Source organism: Phaethon lepturus, unplaced genomic scaffold (assembly GCF_000687285.1).
Source record: "Phaethon lepturus isolate BGI_N335 unplaced genomic scaffold, ASM68728v1 scaffold2142, whole genome shotgun sequence".
NCBI classification, from domain to species: domain Eukaryota; kingdom Metazoa; phylum Chordata; class Aves; order Phaethontiformes; family Phaethontidae; genus Phaethon; species Phaethon lepturus.
The window spans coordinates 65,950-84,503 of NW_010523866.1; the positions used below are offsets into that span (position 1 = coordinate 65,950).

The 18,554-nt window shown below is 36.4% G+C and overlaps 1 protein-coding gene across 1 annotated transcript in view; it reads right to left on the reverse strand.

Annotated features, from left to right (window-relative positions):
- LOC104617021 (FAS-associated factor 1-like) overlaps nucleotides 1–18,554 on the reverse strand; it is a gene marked incomplete at its 3' end in the record, with an annotated part of 88,699 nt that overhangs the window by 54,698 nt on the left and 15,447 nt on the right. The window contains exon 2 of the mRNA XM_010282231.1: nucleotides 16,048–16,116. Coding sequence (XP_010280533.1) covers nucleotides 16,048–16,116 — 69 coding nt within the window. The remainder of the gene's footprint in view (nucleotides 1–16,047; nucleotides 16,117–18,554) is intronic.

Consider the following 18,554-nt stretch of genomic DNA (forward strand, 5'->3'; position numbering starts at 1 on the left):
TCCATGGTTATATGCAGTTCTCACACTGTATATCCACAAGTGTCACCGCTAGATGCTGGGTACCACAGCTTCAACGGGTATTTGCCGATTCTAATGGTAACACTATTTAAAGAGTGAAGCTCACCTTAAATGGATAGTGTTTCATAAGATTCTTGGCTTTGGGAGAAATCTTAGGTGTGCCTCACTGCTATCCATATACAAACTCTACCATAACACTGTTCAAACTTGAAACAGAGGAATAGAAGCAAGGACATAATTATTGTTTTAATGACAACATTCAAACAACTACCAGGCCCACAATTTATTTAGGAAATTATACACCAAATTTAGTTATTCTTGATTTATACATTTTGTTCAAAGATATCAGTCATATATCCAGCAACTGAAAGAGTTAATTTAGGAATTTATTAAGCACTGCATGACCTGATCTAATTGGACCTGCTTTGGACCAGACTGGCACCCAAAAATAACTTCCAATCTCACGCCCTCTGTAATTCCATCATCCAACAGCATAGGATATATTGATAAACATTACTGAAAATCCTGCTCATTTAAATGAATGGGAAGACAGGAATAATATTGGACTGATGAGTGCCAATTACAGAGGTTAAATGTAACAATACTTTTTTTGGTGTTTGTTTGAGCAGCAAGCTTTCGAATTACAGTATCAAAATATACTAAATCCAACTTTGTTTCCTGCAAACATAGGAAACAATAAAGCAATAGGGTTAATTAAAGGTTACCAAATTCATTAATAGTTTGGGCAACCCAGAAACTCTGTGATATTCGACAGACTGAAATTATTTAAGTGCCTAAAGAACATTGTGAAGCAGACTGTGAAATTTAAGGCTTTTCCTCAAAGGAACATTAACTTAAATAGATTAGTCCGTTCTGACTAAATGTGACTATCTTCTATGAATACAAAACAATGTTAGAGAGAACACCAAGAACCACCATTTCTTAATAATCTGATGAAGCAACAATGTTGATGACTTCTCTCAAAATACACAACTATAGTACTAACCCTTTAAAAGCAATTAAGCACATCTTACAGTGACTCTCATCCCAGGGGAGTGAGGGTCTTCTGAATAATTATGAATGAACTGTGGTATTTTAGATAGCACAAACATTAAACTCCCGAGTTTAAAATGCTCGGTGGTTATCACTAAGTTTGAAGACAGACTGAATTTGCCAAACACGTTATTTAAAGGCAGAGGTCTACATATCCTGATTGTGTATTCAAACGAGGTGGCGAACTCCTTCCTCTTCCTGAACTACAGATGGGAGATAGTTCATAAATTTCCAGAACTTAAAAGTGATGTTTAGATGAATTATCTTAAGAGTTAAAAGCAGGCCCAGACAAAAGTGCAGCTAAAGGCTTTTGCAATAGATGAGGTAGGAGATGATCTTCCTCCGTGGCCACTTCTTGTTCGCTCTCCTTCCCGTCTCCATACCACACAATGGTTTTGGCCAACAGATACAGACCCTACCCTACACATACATCCTTTAAAATTTTTCCCATTCAAACCTCTAAACCAATGACGAGCAAGAGCTTTTACAAAGCATGACATAAGATCAACTTTCCAAAACAGGGTATTAAAAACACATCTCTAAGGAAAAGAAGAAAGCAAGCTGCATGATTCTGGAAGAACACCCCTTTTGGAAGAAGAGTCTAGAGAGATGTAAATACTGTGCATATGTGAAAGCTGCATGAGTTTCATCGATATAAATAACTGTATCAGCTTAACACAACCAGTACCAGTTTATGTACGAATCGGCTCACCCAGAATTTTACAAGCCTTATTTAGGTTTGACTGAATTCAGCAAATAAGACCACTTCAGTCTACTTAATAAAGCCCACAAAGAGCTTTACATTTGTTCAGCTAAAAATTGAGAAGGTTTACATTAAACAAACGCAATACACGAACGAGACAGACACAGTGTAATAGAAACTGCCATAGCAGATGATTTAATCCAAAATCCAAAAATGTCCAACCAAAGAGTAGCAACTGCTTCAGAAATTCATGGGGAAATATAATGGAGTAACTTGCTCGTGGGGCATTTTCTTCCAACCCCCTGCTTTTCTGTAGGTCTGACACATTCAGATTTCCCGTAATTATAATTTCTTGTTGTATTCCACTTAATGTAATAGCCTCATAATCCACATATTTAATTATTTCTATGAAACTCAGTAAGAGCTGTCTTTGATGAAAGAATTAATTTATCATGACTTTCAAAAATCTGTATTCTTCCCCAAATGCTATAGCTCATAGATTTTACTTTTGGTTTAAAATGTCCAGTAAGTTAAAAAAAAAAAAAAAGTTCTGCATTTTGTATCTTTCCTGCTCATTCTTCCTATTATATATTTAACATCACCTTGATATAATTTCCTCTCAAACCACAAATTCAGAAAGTTTACCCAATGCTGTTTTCTACATTGGCAGAAGTAAAGACAGCTCACCGCCTTAAAGGAAGGGGTGCTAGCAGCTTTTAGGACTATATTTTAAAATATAACCAAAAAATGGTTGTTTTGTTGTTTCACACTACAAAACAAATAGAAGACTATTTTAATATTTGACTGTCCCTTTCAGCATCTTAGATTTACTTCTCAGTCCGATTACAGAAGTGAATATAACACCAAAACCTACATACAAAGTATATCCTACATATAGAAGGAGAGATGACATGCAAGACAAACATACTGTGGTTTTGAGTTCTGTACAATACAAAAAAAGATAACTTATACTTTGAAAATACCAGCCAGCATTCCTCTGTGCTATCAATCCATCCTGCTTAAGATTCACTCAAGATTTGCTGAATTTAAACAAATTAAACATGTTTTTTTAAAAGCTAAAAGTGTAAGGAAATATACTAAAAGGCCCTCATTAAGCAATATATAACACACTAGAAAAATTATTTCTTATCTATTGTATTTTATGATATATTTCCACAGCATCAAAAGGGTCATTTATACTACTCTGTTTACAATTGTAATTCCATTGCAATTAAATCTACTCCTAATTTGGGATAAATGTAATATTGCCCCTGAAGTACAATATTCTTACTCTAACTTTATTGCTTTCACATGATAAATTGCTTAGCCTAAAGATTTAAAATCTACTATTTTATTTGGTATTCAAACAAAACAAATGGATGATAAAACTCCAAATGCTTTGTACAACGGGGAGCTTAAAAAAAAAATGGAAACAAAAACCAAAAACTGGACAAATGTTATCCAGAGAGGAAAAACAAATAATTAAATTATAAGGAATAAAGGAAAGCATTAGTGAGACAAAACATGCATGAAAGGACTGGAAAAAGAACGTGAATTTTAAATTGCTTCCAGACTATAAATCCGCATGACAGAGGAACATACTTCTATATACAACAGTAAAGCAAAAACAGGAGAAGTGCAAAGATTTATTAGTTCCTTTTAAGCACAAAAGTATTTCTTAACAATGAAATTAACTTGTAGGGTTCCGCTATATGCGTATATTTCAGTTATAACAGTAAACGTTTTGAAATAATGCCCCTCTAACGACTTTCTTTTTGGCAAATACTAATTTGGGCTTGTATTTTCAACAGAACTGGTAATGGGTAATGCCAGATGTAGACATGTCAAAACATTTGTCCTGACCTGCTGATACTGTGATTTCAGGAAACTAGATAAAAAGCAAGACTATGCATAGACTTTTCTTGTAATTAGTTTACAACAATAAGAAAGTAGAAAATTTGGGAACAGCAGAATTTTTACTAACTGATGCTGACAAAAACATACTGCAAGTATCAGTCAAATACTGCAGTCAATCTGGATTAATAAAAGTTTACTGAAATCAGCTGTAATACAATCACTTCTTTCTGCCCCAAGACATCGAGATTGTATGATGAGATTCCCAAGCAGAGGAACATGGCTTCTGTGCAGTTTTATACAACTATCAAATCCTGCCTGTTACAGGCAAGTCTGCGATGTGTTATTCTCAACAAGAAATTCCACAAAACCTTCTGCAGATATACCAATTATTTTAGACCAGAGGCTTTTTTACAAACAAGATACACTATCACCTTCCTACATACACAGCTACTTCGAAACCATTACTTCAACAAGTATGCTGCTTGTCCTAACATGACTGCTATGAGTTTAAGTTACAAAAAATATTACACAGTTTGGATTTTTAAATGAATGCAATAACACTGAAATTAAAAAATTACTAATTGTGCCCCAGTAGTAGCAGAAGCAACCTCTACCTTTGTTATCTTTGGCAGGCTTTCCAAGGCAAAGAAATGAGTCAGCTTTTTCCTGTAGCTTGTGTTATACTTGCTGGCGTTTCCCCAGCTTTGCAAGTCTCAAAGCATTTCCAAGTGCTAGACGTGAAGTTACACCCACAAAGTTTTTACAGAATGCCAACATTTGTCCCCATCGTGGTTAAAATTTAACCAAAAGCTGTAATTGAACTACAATGAAATGTCTTCTATGCATTCTGCTTTATTTCAGCTTGCTTTCTTTACAACAAATATACTTCATGAATAGCTGCAAAACAATAGAATTGCTAATAAAGCAAAAAATTAACATTTCATCAAAAAATGCCACATGAATATATTCATACAGATGATTCACTTCATCAGCAAGAAAGCACGCGTTGAAATAGCTTACAATTAGCACTCTAGATGTGGTTTCCCATTTCTCCCTACTTCTTTGGTGGCTTCAGCAAACTTTTTCCTGTAGTTCCTACAACATGTCGAAATGCACTAGGAAGCCTTTCAACAGTTAGATATACTTCTATAATCCTGGGGAAAAAAACCCCACATTCTGCACAGTTCTTTAATTTTATATTGTCAGTTCATTACTCCCCAGACAAAGAGCAATCTCAGTCATAAATTCATAACTGGATGTATTTTCCCAGGGTAATGAAAATAAATAACATGAACAGATTTATAAGAAGCTTATGGATCCATATCTATCTGAGCTAAAATGCTATTTCAGCAGAATTAAAGAAAATTAACCTACTCTGAACTGTCTACTCAAAACTCAGTCATGTAGAAAGGGACAGGAGTCGACCATGATGTGTCTGCTACTTCGACACACATGTGTGTAGCTCGGTCCTAGTCATTAACGTCGCAACTTTTTACACTAATACCGTTTCACCCTCTAACTTAACAGAAAGGAATGCTTATTCCTGATATCAAAACCTATTTTGTTACTCCTTAAAACATTAAGCTAGACAGCAGGAGAGTCAGATGAAACAAAGGCTATGCCTGAAACAACACCTATGTACTGAACCCCCAAGTTTCTACCCCTCTCCTAATTATTTTATGTAAATTTCAATCACAACAGTAAAATGCACAGGTTGGGGATAGCTACCCCATGACAACATACTTTTTGTTCAGTCTTAAAAGAAATTTTATTTTTTTAAATCACTTGCTGTTATAAAATACTAGGTCTTAAAAAGTACTACCAGAGATGAAATCTCAGGACACAAGATAATTCAAAAAGTCCTAGAAGTACTGCCTACAGACTAAGGCCCCTTCACTGAAAAGCTGTAATAACATGAAACATTTTATACAACAGTTTTCAAATTGCCCTAACCGTAGTTAGCAGACTGCCTAATCACTAATCCATAATAAGAGAGTAATTATACAAGATCTAGCTTAAAAGTTTGGAAACAAGAAAATCCCAAACCAAAGTATGTAACCTACAACTTGTCTCAGAGAATTTCCCCTTATACCTCTCGACAGCCTGTGCTATACTGCTGGTGCTGCAGCAACCCAGGTCTTCCAGGACCAGCTAAGAAGAGTTTATTTACATAAAACTAGGACAGAATTCTTAACAGTATTGTAAGTAAATCCATTTTAAAATACTCTGCTCTGAAAGCCTGATGGGTCTAGATGATTCCTAGCTTCTGTGGCAAAATCTTTCACAATTAAGTTTCACTTGCAAAACAGACACAGTACTGGCACAGATGCTGGTTCTTAAATTAAATAATTTACTTCACCTTACTCATACATTCCCAGCATGATTCCATGACAGACTAATCACTTGTCAAACACACATTTGCAAGATGTATGCAATTTGCAGTTCAACTAGTCACAGAGTAACATACCACAAACTACCTACAGATACCTTATTAGCAGCCACTTCACTATTAATCTATTCTAGAAATTTTCTCTTAAATTTTGATGTCGCAGGACAAATTAATGCTAAGCAATCTTCATAGAAATCACCAATATAGAGGTACCAGCCTGTGAAAATAAGTATTTGTAAAGCGTAAGGTGGGTGGGTAATGTATACATACAGCTACAGCAATACTATCAGGCACTACTGTGATCTCGGGTGCTGCTTTTTGGCTATTCTCAGAACACAAAATTCTCTATTACAAGAAATGAGAGGTTTTTTCCATGAACAGAAATCTAAGTTTTAGTCCCATTGCTTGTTTGATCACTATGCAAGGAAAACTTAAGTAAAGGAGCTTATTTCTTAAGGAACTAAATTCCATCTGTTATTTGGAGAGACATAGCTTACTTTACAATGTTGACTGCAAAGTTTTACCTAAAAATCTCTTCTTCTTTCTTGCCGGCCAGACATTAAAATTTCATATGCATCATCAAGGCAACACGGCTACAAAATACAGCCATACAATACATAATCGCAATCCCTTTGTTACCCTCCAGTGAATAAAGCAGGCTTATTAGTATTAGAAAACTTAAAAATCAATAGTTATGAAACAAAATAAACTATTTTAGATTAACATAATCCCCTTAGCGTCTAGAAAATTATCTACTATATTGCAAGTTAACGATTACATTTGCTAAAATTGTGAAGGGGTAAAAGATACGGATTTCTTCACAGATACTGAAGAATTATTCCAGTTTAACAGGAACAAAAGGGTGTTCATCTAGAAGGCGCTTTGCCCAAGCTATACCAGTTTTACCCTGTGGGAAAGATATATACCCCATTACACCTTCCTTCAATCCAAATATGAGAATTAGATCCTTCTGATGAATTAAAAAAAACTGCAAAGCATATCTGAAACAGCACTAAAGAAAACACGTTTAAAGCAGTGACTCTTAACTGCCTTAAATAAAAAAAATCCCTACCTCCTTGTGAGCTATCAGTTTTTAAATCCTCCCAAACGACTGCCTTCAAATTGAAGGACAAAATAATTTATGTATTTAACCCTAATTCATGGTTTCCATAAAGCTGCAAACGGCACACCCTTTGGCCTCAATCCGTTTAAACATGGTAGACCAAAATGAGCCCTAAATACAGTTAGTCGCCTACTAAACAAATAATTTTATAATGTTAATATTTTAGCAGTGCCTTGAAAATAGGAGACAAGAATGACACTGCGCAGCACCAGTTTTCCGCAGTGAAAGATCAACTCTTCTGAAGCTCTGAGGCTCTCAAGACTTTTCCCATGAAATAAGCACCATGTTTCAGCAGAGGAGCAATTTAAAGAAATTAAAACTGTTTTCACCAAATTCCCAAACAATCTTTCTCAGACAAGGCTTTGCCCTGGTAAGGAGACACAGTAATTTCCTCAGGAGTGGGGGAAGAACAGTTTGTATTTCTTACACATTCACCAGCCTTAGGACCAGACAAGAAAAAGACAGAAATAACCTGAAGAAACCAAACGTCTCTCTGGGTCTAGTACAAAATTTAGCTCATATTTGTTGGGGTAAAGTGCATTTTGAGAGGGTTTTTTTTGTACCTGAATAGCCCCAGGCAAGATCCATGGGAATCCAATAAAGTTTTGGGATAACAGACTACAGATGAGGAAAACAATTTAAGTTTCCAAATCTTTCTCTACAGACAAGCCGGAGACGGCCCCCTTCCCAGGCTCTCTACACAGGGAACACTGTGAAACTTGAGATTCTTGGCTATTTACACAATATCAGCAGCTACAGCATTGATTACAGCTTTCATGGGTTTCCTCATAAAAATCACAAGGCATGGCAATGTTAACATGATCCAAGCAGTGTTTCTCAACCTCTTTTGACAGAGCAAAGGGTCATCCAAACAAGAAAATCCAAAGACCACCTAAGTTGGGGGGGGGGGGAGGAGCTGACACCAACCTATGTAATACAATAATAGTTTTATTCAACACAATCAAAAGTTTAGAACACACGTTAGACATTTGCTACTTTTATTCTCCTTTTAGTATGTTTGTTTCCTTGCTTGCGTGTGTCAGAATACTTATATGACATTTTTATTGCATTTGGCTCCATTTTATTTTAAACTGTAGTTGCTCTATTGACCACTTTGACGTCTAACAGACCACTTTTGCAGGCAACAGACCAAGACTGATGCAGAGACAAGAAGATCAATTGCAATCTGTGCTCTCATCAAAGTCATGTGAAATGACTGTCACAGTGGCAATATATTGAACGCTTTCCCTGTATCACCTGCAGTATCAATTATTGCCATTATTAAAAGTCTCAGAAGAAAGCAGCTGGGATTTGGTAGGACCATGAAGACTGGGCTGGCTTTCTGCTAGCAGAGGTAATCTTCCTTCCTTGAAGCATATTACTCAGGTGACAAAGGAGCACTCTTATTCTGCATTCTACAAGTAAAGAATCTTAATTTCCCTCACATATATTAGTGGTAGTGTTTGGTTTTAGTTTTTTTTTTTTTAAATACATGAGTGTGCATACGGCTATGTGGAAAGCCACACCTTGCTTACAACTGCCTATAGATCTGCACATTTCACAGTCTTCAGCGTAGAAAATATACAAAAAGGAAATCTCTCTTTTGACCTGAGATGAAGGCATTCAAAAGTAAATAAAAGCAATTAATTTAGTCATTTTTAAGAATTAGCTAGTTGTCTTCATCATCACCACCCAGCTGCATAAAATACACAGCATGCATCTAAGCATACTCAAAGACATAGAAATGTCACTTTGGGAGCTGCAAAAAAGCTGGAAATACAAAGAATGAGAAATCAAACAACTTTCACAAGCAGGAATCCCTAATTTAACAGAAAGTACATTAAAGACTTCCAAAAGGGATCTCTGTAGTCCCTTGTAAAACAAAAGTTCACATACAATTTAATTGTGTCCTAGTAGAAGAGATTAATGCTGCAACTGGACACCCAAGAAACCTGCAACTCCTGTATTTCCTGGGGAACAAGCTCCATGCCCACAGGACACTTGCACCAGCAGGATGCCCGTCCACCAGCATTACTTGTCATGGCCTAACTCAGAGCTTCCTTCTTCCTTAGCTTTGCTGGCAGCAGAATTTTCATTGCTGTCCAGGCTACTGTGCAGTAACAGCAAGCATAACCTGAGCTGACAATATGTTCAACAGCACACCAAGATTCAGAAGAGGACACCAGAGGACACCCGCCTAAAATTAAACTTTAAAAGCTCCTTAAAAAAATTCGTGATACAAACCTCTGGTTCCCACAGGCAGACGTGGCTGTTCATTTGACCACAGGGAGAATGTTATTAATACACAGATAAGCCCATGTTCCTAACAGCCAAAACCCCTGTTAGGGATTGAGAGGAGCACACCACGAACTTCTCAGTAGTCCCACAGTGAGGGATGTCAAATGTGTGCCATATTCAGTAGGCAGCTCTGAAGTAAAGAAAACAGCAGATCAACAATGCAAGATAAAAGGGGCCAATGTGATGAACACCACCACCATAACGTGTAGTCCTGGTTCTCCAGCCACTGAAATACAGCCCACTTGGAATGAAAGAAGAGAGCTGCTAAACATATGACAATACTGCCCCATATTTAAGGAAAAGAAATGGTCCTGTGCCAAACTGAATCACCTAGTTTCTGAAGGCAGACTAATTCAAATCGATCAAAAAAAAAAAAAAGTACAAAGAGATAGCACATCAAAGCTTTTGCAGGGCAAACCAGCTAGAGACAAAAGACGTCGCTAGTGTATTAGTTTTTACCAACTCGTACTGAGATTTACTACACATTATAACAAAAGAACTAAGGTAATGGTTAGAGAGCAATAAAAGATACAAAAAATGGATTGCTGATAACTGTCAAGAGCCAATGGCCCATTTTCTGCCTAGGAATTCCATCTAAGCTGGAACCTCCAACAGAAGGTTCTCTCTTTCCAAAAGACAACATTATGCAGAAGTAAATATAAATACATAAACAAAATGGGTTATTAATATTAAAAACAAACCCTGACAAATAACTATTTTTAAGAAGTTTTAAACAGCAAGCTGCAAAAACCCCTCATCTTCTGTGTAAATTACCCATTCAAAAGAGAAAAACTATAGTTGAGAGTTAAAGCTTTATAAAACCAGATATTCCAAATATACAATTTTCTCTTTCCAAGGTACAGAAACACTTTTTGTCAGCTGACTCTTGGAAGCTGTGTACAACAGGAACTGCAAGTCATCACATTTCCAGGTGCACTAAACTGCTGGTTTTACTGAAGTTACACCATGCTTTGAGCCGCTACCAGAATACAGAATAAAAAAAATCCAAGCATAGCAGGAAGGCACAAAAGGTCATTTTAAGAATATATTTTGAAAGTAAAGAACAGTTGTGGTTTAGGTTTTGTTTTTTTAATAATCATTATGCACACATTTATAGTGTTGTGAATATGGGATAAGGCCCCCCCCCTTTATTTTGATGAAATTTATTTTCTTCTTAAAGTGATGTTAAGCAGTACCTACATTACAATGTCTACTGGAAAAGACATGAAATAAAAATAATGTTAAAGCAGTGAACAGGAGTAACAACAGAAGTGGTCATATTTGAAAAAGTTGAAAATTAGGCACAGTGAATCTGCTTTACATTCAAAAATCCTGTGCTGATTACCAGCACAGAATATACAGTCATGCTATATATGAAGGATGTGAGTTTTTCATTAAATCTGTGAAAGGAACAGGAGACCAAGTTTTCTGCACAGATACAAGCACTTGATATCAGGAGAGCAAAGAGCTATCACCTATGCAATAACATCATATATACGAAGGTCCATATTGCATAGGGTCAAGAAGTACATTATAGATTCCTGCATTAATGGGTCATTTCCTTTAAATATGTACCATCAGAGACATTTCAAAAGACACATAGCTGGGATTTTTCATACTTTTATTTGTCTTTGCACAAAGTTCAAGATACATTTATACCACCATTCTTACTTTCAAATGCCAAAACAGAAGGTCATAGTTTAAATGGGCAAGCTATGAAATCATCAGATTTTACAACAGACAGAAATTCCTAACTTTTGCTTCCTCAGATTTTAAAAATTATCGTAAATTAATAGATTGCAAAGTAATGACACTCAGGAAATAACATATCAACAATCCTGGCAAGATTAAAATTGCTGCTGGATCCATTTATTGCAGAACAGTTTCATAAAGATGAAGGCCTGACAAGACAGTTATATTATCTATGTTGATCTTCTGTATCTTACAGAACATCTGTAACATTTCATCGCTTGGCCTATAATAAGCCTAGTAATTAGGCTACAGTGTTCTAATACAGGAAAAAAGCTATATATGCAACAGACCACCACAAAGGCCAAGTCATAAGCAACAGTGGTGAACTAATTATTGGCAAGACTAGACTTCATGATCCCACCAAGCAATTTATATGCTGTTATTGCATATTAATTCCTCTGCAGCACTTTCAGGATCAATTTGATTTTAAGCACTTGAACAAAGCCTAGCAACCAAACGTTTATGAAAGACAGTTTCCTGTATCACTTCAAACAGCAACAAACATTATTTGAACACTGTAAAACATAGACAATTCAGACATTTAAATCCAATTTGTTTAGTTCCAAGTCAAAGATAAATTAATGGCATTTTATATTGTCTTAAAGTATCCCATGCAGAGGGATAGACATGATGACTTCTACTTGGGGGTGGGTAATCTTTAAAAGCTCAAAAATAGGAAGCTGATGCTTCAGTTCTAAACTGAAAAAAAGAATTCAGATTAATTTTTAATAAAAAAACAAAGTAGCTGTCCTGGTTTCAGCCGGGATAGAGTTAATTTTCTTCATAGAAGCTAGTATGAGACTATGTTCTGGATTTGGGATGAGAAACTGTTGATAACGTGCTGGTGTTTTGGGTTGTTGCTGAGCAGTCAAGGACAGTTCAGCTTCTCATGCTGGGCTGCCAGCAAGAAGGCTGGGGGTGCACGGGGAGCTGGGAAGGGACACAGCCAGGACAGCTGACCCAGACTGGCCAAAGAGATATTCCCTACCATATGACATCATGCTCGGTATATAAAGCTGGGGCAAAGAAGAAGGAGGGGGTGGAGGGACGTTCGGAGTTATGGCATCTGTCTTCCCAAGAAACCACTACGTGTGATGGAGCTCTGCTTCCCTGGAGATGGCTGAACACCTGCCTGCCCATGGGGAGTGGGGAATGAATTCCTTGGTTTGCTCTGCTTGCGTGTGTGGCTTTTGCTTTATTTATTAAACTGTCTTTATCTCAAACCATGAGTTTTCTCACTTTTATCCTTCCAATTCTCTCCCCTGTCCCACCGTGGGGGAGTGAGCGAGCGGCTGCGTGGTGCTTCGTTGCTGGATGGGGTTAAGCCATGACAGTAGCTATTAGAAAAACTAAACCAAGTCAGGAGTTCCTTACACTTCCCTTGGGTTTGGCTTGGTTTCAAGATAAGACCAAATGTCCAAAAGATAGAACACACAGTAACACTCACTGAAGCGAGTGTTTCCTGTTAAGGAAAAACATTGGCGACATTTTAACCCTTGGTACCAAGATCTACTAGCAAGATCAGAAAAAAATAAAAGTATGGAGAAAATAAGCAGCAGGAAAATTGCATCAGTGCAAACAAAGAAGTCCTCAAAAAAGCTTACACAAAAACATAGTATGTGTAGCATGACATTAGAAACTTGTTTTGTGAACTATATAACCTCAGCTGTCTGTGCATTCTGATGTGCTTCTCTATCAGCCTATGTCAGTAAGCACGTCACTGTTTCTGTTTTGGGATTCTTCTGCTTTCCAACTCACCAGGACTAATTGCTCTTGGTTGTTTTGGCTGAAGTCCCAGAGAAAAAACAACACCCTTGAGTTAAGTCTCTTAGAGTTCAAGAAGCAGCAGGTGCTCAAGGAAATCTTCAACCCGAGTCCCTAGCACAGCCTCTGATAGGGCATGACTTTTTTTCCCCAAACAGGAATATGGAATTGAGATACAGACAGCCCGAATGAAGAGCAAGAAAGCAATCTGCTCAAGACAAGAACTTCCTCAACTTACGTTTTTGGGTTTTTTCCCTAATGCTGCAGAAGTGACCCTGAACTTAGGTTGATCACATCCCAACAGAACTTGCTTAGCTTTCTACTTTGTATTTAACCTGGGTGCCTCACGGAAGCTGTCCTGATCAAATACAGAGCTCTGATTTTAGGTCCAAAATAATGGAAGTAAAGGAATCCACACTTTAAAACAACAACAGCCTCCCCAAAAAACCCCTGAACACCTGTATGACCGTATTTTACTATGACAGGTCATGTTTATGAAAAACTTGAACTTAAATAAGACACTCAAAACTAAGTGAAATTAGAGAAGACAGCGATGATGTTCTTCCTGTTTACCTAACAGATTGGTGGTCAAAGCGTGATAGAGGAACCTTTACCAAAATCATTACTACTTCACTACTGTCTTCATGATTTGTGAACCAAGGCCGACAAATTTTCTTTTCCTTACAAATCCCCAAAAATGTTTTGTTCTGCACCGAATGAAGTATTTAGTGCCAAGCAGAAGGATTTTTTTAATTTCTCATCTCAACTAAAAAACTCCAAGACCTCTTGGTTCAAGCAAAACACAAGCCTTCTCTCCTCCCTGTTTCCTTAGCACTGAATCTGTACTTGACTACTGTATCAAAGGTATTAAAAAAAAAAAACAAAACAAACCAAAAAACCCCACCACACATGGAAGACCTATGCAACAAGCCACAGGCCACTACACTTTTAATTTTAAAATTAAAAATGCTACATTTCTCATAAGTCATGAGCCTTTTTTCATGTACTGTTTTGACTTTTGCAATGCTAAATCCCTTGCCTAACAAAGAGATGTTTGATTCTCTCTCAAACTAGCAACTCCTTTTCTTCTTACATTCACGTTTCTTTTGTCGTCTTTCCTCTTTCTTCACTCTTCTGCTTCTAACTCCCTGTTAGACTTGCATGATTTGGTTTTCACTCCCTTTCTTACAAGAAGGCTGCTTTTAATAAAAAGGAGCCAGTGTCCTACTAATGACAAACTCCTAGAGCATCTTCTTCACTTTTACTCTCACCAATTTTTTTTTTTCGTCCGCAACTTACCGTTTCCTTTTCACAGACACTCCTCTCATTCACCTTCTGTTTAGTTTCAAGAACTATGTACTTTCCTGAAGTACCTCTTACATCCCTAATTTTCTTTCCTTTCTTACTTCCCATATGCCTTTTTTAAGCTCGCATTGTTGGGTCATTACTTCTTTTCCCCCTATATCCTACTTCTAGATCATTTAATCATCACTAACAAATTAAGTATTTAAAGCTATTCTTGCAGCCATTCTCATGGCTTTAAATACTTCACTCTCACTTTCTGCTCATTCTGGAATCTCAAAAGAAAAGGAAAAAAACAGATCAAAACAAATCCCCTTAGTTGTTTTTACCATTTTTCATCATAACTCTCTCATTCAACCCCACCTGTGAGCATTTATTGTAAAGCATATACTTCAAAATCTACAAATCTCCCAAAACCACATGCAACTGATTTAATGCCTTGTATTGAGAACTTTACAACCTGAACAAAATGCATAAGGCTTAATTCCTTGCCTTCCCATAAACACTTTAATTTTCAAAACAGCCCATGCTAAGTCACAACAAACTACTATGACAAAAGATGTTTTTAACTATACCACTCTGTCAACATAAATTTGGGGTTTTCTGTTTGAAGACACTGATAGGCGCTCCCTTTTGCCCATTGGTGTCTCATTCTTGCTTATACCATTACATGTTGCAAAATAAAGACTCGGTATACTTTGACCAATACTCATTTTAAACATTTAGTTTCAAGAGATTGGAGTACATAGTGTTTGTTTACAGTAGGTTACAATATTACATGTCACTTTAATCATTATGCCTTAAAAGAATATTCAATATTCATTGTAACAAACTCAGTTTAAAACCCCACCCTAAACCTCTGTGATACTTAGTTTGTAATGACTAAAACATCAAGAACACTCTAAATAATATGCTGGGAACACAATGTGGCACAGTTGAAACTGCATCCATAGTCAATTTTGGAAAATCTAGGTTTTGGGGTTTTTTTAAATAATTTTCTGATAATTTGGACTGGTCCAAAGATCACTCATTTGGAAAAAAAAAGTCTGTTCTATTTTACACTTTCAAACTTCAAGAAAATGGATGAATAGTTTATTTATTTATTTTGATAATCCTATGCAGAGTCTTAAAATACCTAAGACTGTTTTGCTTGTTTTATTGGTTTTCTCTTATTTGTCTGCACATTGAACCTTGTTACAAAATAGACGAAAGGTTTTTTTAGGATGAGTTTGTTGGTTGGGCTTTTTCGTTTGTGTTTAACTGTGTCTTGATAACACCAGATCTAAATAATGTCTAATTCAATTCTGCATAACAACTAACAATTGAAGAGCAACAATCTTACTTTTAAACTAAAAGCATATGGAAGATTGAAGAAGTTGTTTTACTTTTCATTTCTTCCACAGGCACCTAACTCCTCAAAATTCTTGTGTGTACACACAAGATGTCTTCTAAAAATGCCACCGTTAATTACACAACTTATAGAATTATGCATACAATTAACCAAAAAGGAAACTAAGCACAATATGAAACATTGATTTAAAGGAAAAGTAACGTATAAAAAAGGCACAAAGACATATAGACAGAGTATACCAGGGTATACACCACTCAATAGTATGTTAACTTGGCAATAAGGCTTTAACAGACCAGAAACAGTCTGCATATAACTTGCTTGCCCCAGCCACAAGAGACACACCCAAATTTCAACTAAAGGTAATAGCTGTCTCAGCAAGACGGCACATCACTGCTACATGAAGTTGATCTATGAAGTCATTTTCTTGGAATACTTACCACTAAATCCCAGTTATTTTGCTCAAGCAACGTTATAGCTTCATCAATATTTTCAATACCAGTACATGCCTAAAAAGAAAAAGAAGCAGTAAACAGAATTAAAAGTCTTGATCAAAATCAGAGTATTAATAGTTATAATTTAATTAATTTCAGCAGAAAGACAGAAAAGGTATAGAGTTTTCATTTCCATTAGGAGAAGGTAATCCAGAAATCAGATTTCAAGTTTTAAAAAAAACAAACATTTGGATATAATTCCCTGTTCCACCAGAGGATTCTTGTGTGACCTTGAGCAAGCCACCTAGGGAAGCAAGATGAAGTAGTTATTTGTAAAATTAGGACAATAGTGCTGTCCCATAAAGGTGTTTTGAGAATTCTATGTTCAAAATTATACAACACTCATACTACCTTAAAAGGGAGCACAAAAATACTTAAAATTATGTTTGAGACGGATTAAATATTTTGTCTAAAGCCAGAAACACATATATAAACCCTAGTGCCTCCACCATCATCTTATATCCCTACTCACTCTGGGTGTTACACAGTGCAGTGTAAGAGGCAAAGAAGGTGAAAAGTATGAATTTTTGATCATCAAATTGCCAACTTACTACTGCATGTACAAATGAGCACCCCTTGTGAAACTATTTAAAATGAAGACTATATAATGAAACATTTACAATGTTTTCCTTTCAGACAAAATGATTGATGTTGTTCTAGCCCTACACTCTGGCTTTACCTAGTTCAAGGAGTCTTATACAATAGCATTTTTAAAGTAATGATAACATCCCACAAAATGGTACTGTAAATTGAACTTAATTCCAAACACAAGAGAGCACTTCTACTCAGCCAAAAACTTTTTTTTTTTTTTATACCCATATCTTTTCACCTACTCAACTTCAGCAGGCAGAGCATTGCTATTCATTCTGCCCCATATTTGCTACCATTCATGTTGAATGATGTCAGATATATTTCACCAGAAGGGAAAAATGGAAATGGTTAAGTTTCTTTCTGGAATTTATCTTTCCTCCTAATCAAAGCTATGTTCTGTGTTCAAGCACACAAGATAAGTTCAGACTTTTACAAGATCTGAAATATGATCATGTTCCTTCTGCTCTACCACACAGTTACATAAAAAGCAGTTTGTATAAAGTTTATATAAAATGACATTAAAAAAATGCAACCTTTTAACAGTAATAATATAGAGTTAGATAGCAGCAGCAAACAGATCAATTTTCCTGATTCCAAAGATATACATTCTGGTTTTTCCTTTAAGTGATAGAAAAAGGGGTCGAGGCAAAGAAACAGACACTTTTTCTCCCAAGACATAAAAAGCCATCAAGTCATACAATTTTCCATGCTCTAACTTTTCTCCCAACTTACAACAATGAAGAAATAAAAAGTAAAGAAGAAATCATAGAGAAATTCAAAGCCAATTCTCTCTTCCCAAATTCAATGCTGAAGAATTACATGCTTATGAAGCATTATATGCAGTCTGTCTACACAAAATGGACCAGTCTGGAGAACCACAAGATCACAAGAAGACATTCTAGAGATTTTTTTTGCCTGCAGAAGGGAGGCAGCAGTTTCTATTGATCCACAGTACTCTCATGGCCAGCCTGATTCTCTCTGGAACAAGACAAAATTTCTTCCATTGCTCACAGTATGTTGTGTTTATACTGAATTTCACCCACTTTGCATCTGGACTGCTAAAAATTTTTTTAATAATACACTTTTGCTCTTCAGAAGCATCATTCTTCCTTCTCTTCCACTGCTTCTCACAGTTACTTCTGAAGTTAAAAATGAGACAACATTTTAAACACTTTCACAACATTTAAACACATACACTTACGCTAGGTAAGCTTGAGGAGTGCAGGGCTTGAGCTTGTAATTTCTGAAGTCACAAAAGGGTTCATACTACCATAAACCTGCCACTGAAACTGATGTCAACATTTTCTTTGGGAAAAAGTTTTGCAGAAGCAACAGTCTAAGGTTCTGTTTTCAGTTAAGTGAAAAACACTTTAAAATCTGGTCATTATTGAAATAGAGAGTTACTATTTCTCATTTATCAGCCCTGCAAACTCTGCATGACCTTTGTGAGAACTAAGCTGTGTTCCAACCTACAATAAGAACCTGACCAATAATGTGTTGTTTTCAACCCTGGGCTGTGCAGATGCATTTGAGGAGAGGGTGCCTAGAATTCCGGGCTCAAATACCAGTTTTAGTTGCTCCCTCTTCCGTATCACCCCTGCACCTCAGCTGACTTGCAGCTGTCCATACACACACTCTTAGCCCACACTAACTGCAAATCAGTTCAGCTCACTTTGGCATACTTTTATTTTGAGATAAACTAAACAAAATTAGCTTACCCTTCTGCCAGAGCACACAGTGAAAGGAGTTAGCTCACCACAGTGGAGGCAGAGTAATTAAGCAACTAATTCACTTGTATGTCTGCATCCTTCCAAAATTATCTTGCTGGTGATTTACAATGTAAAATAGAACCCTGCTCCTTC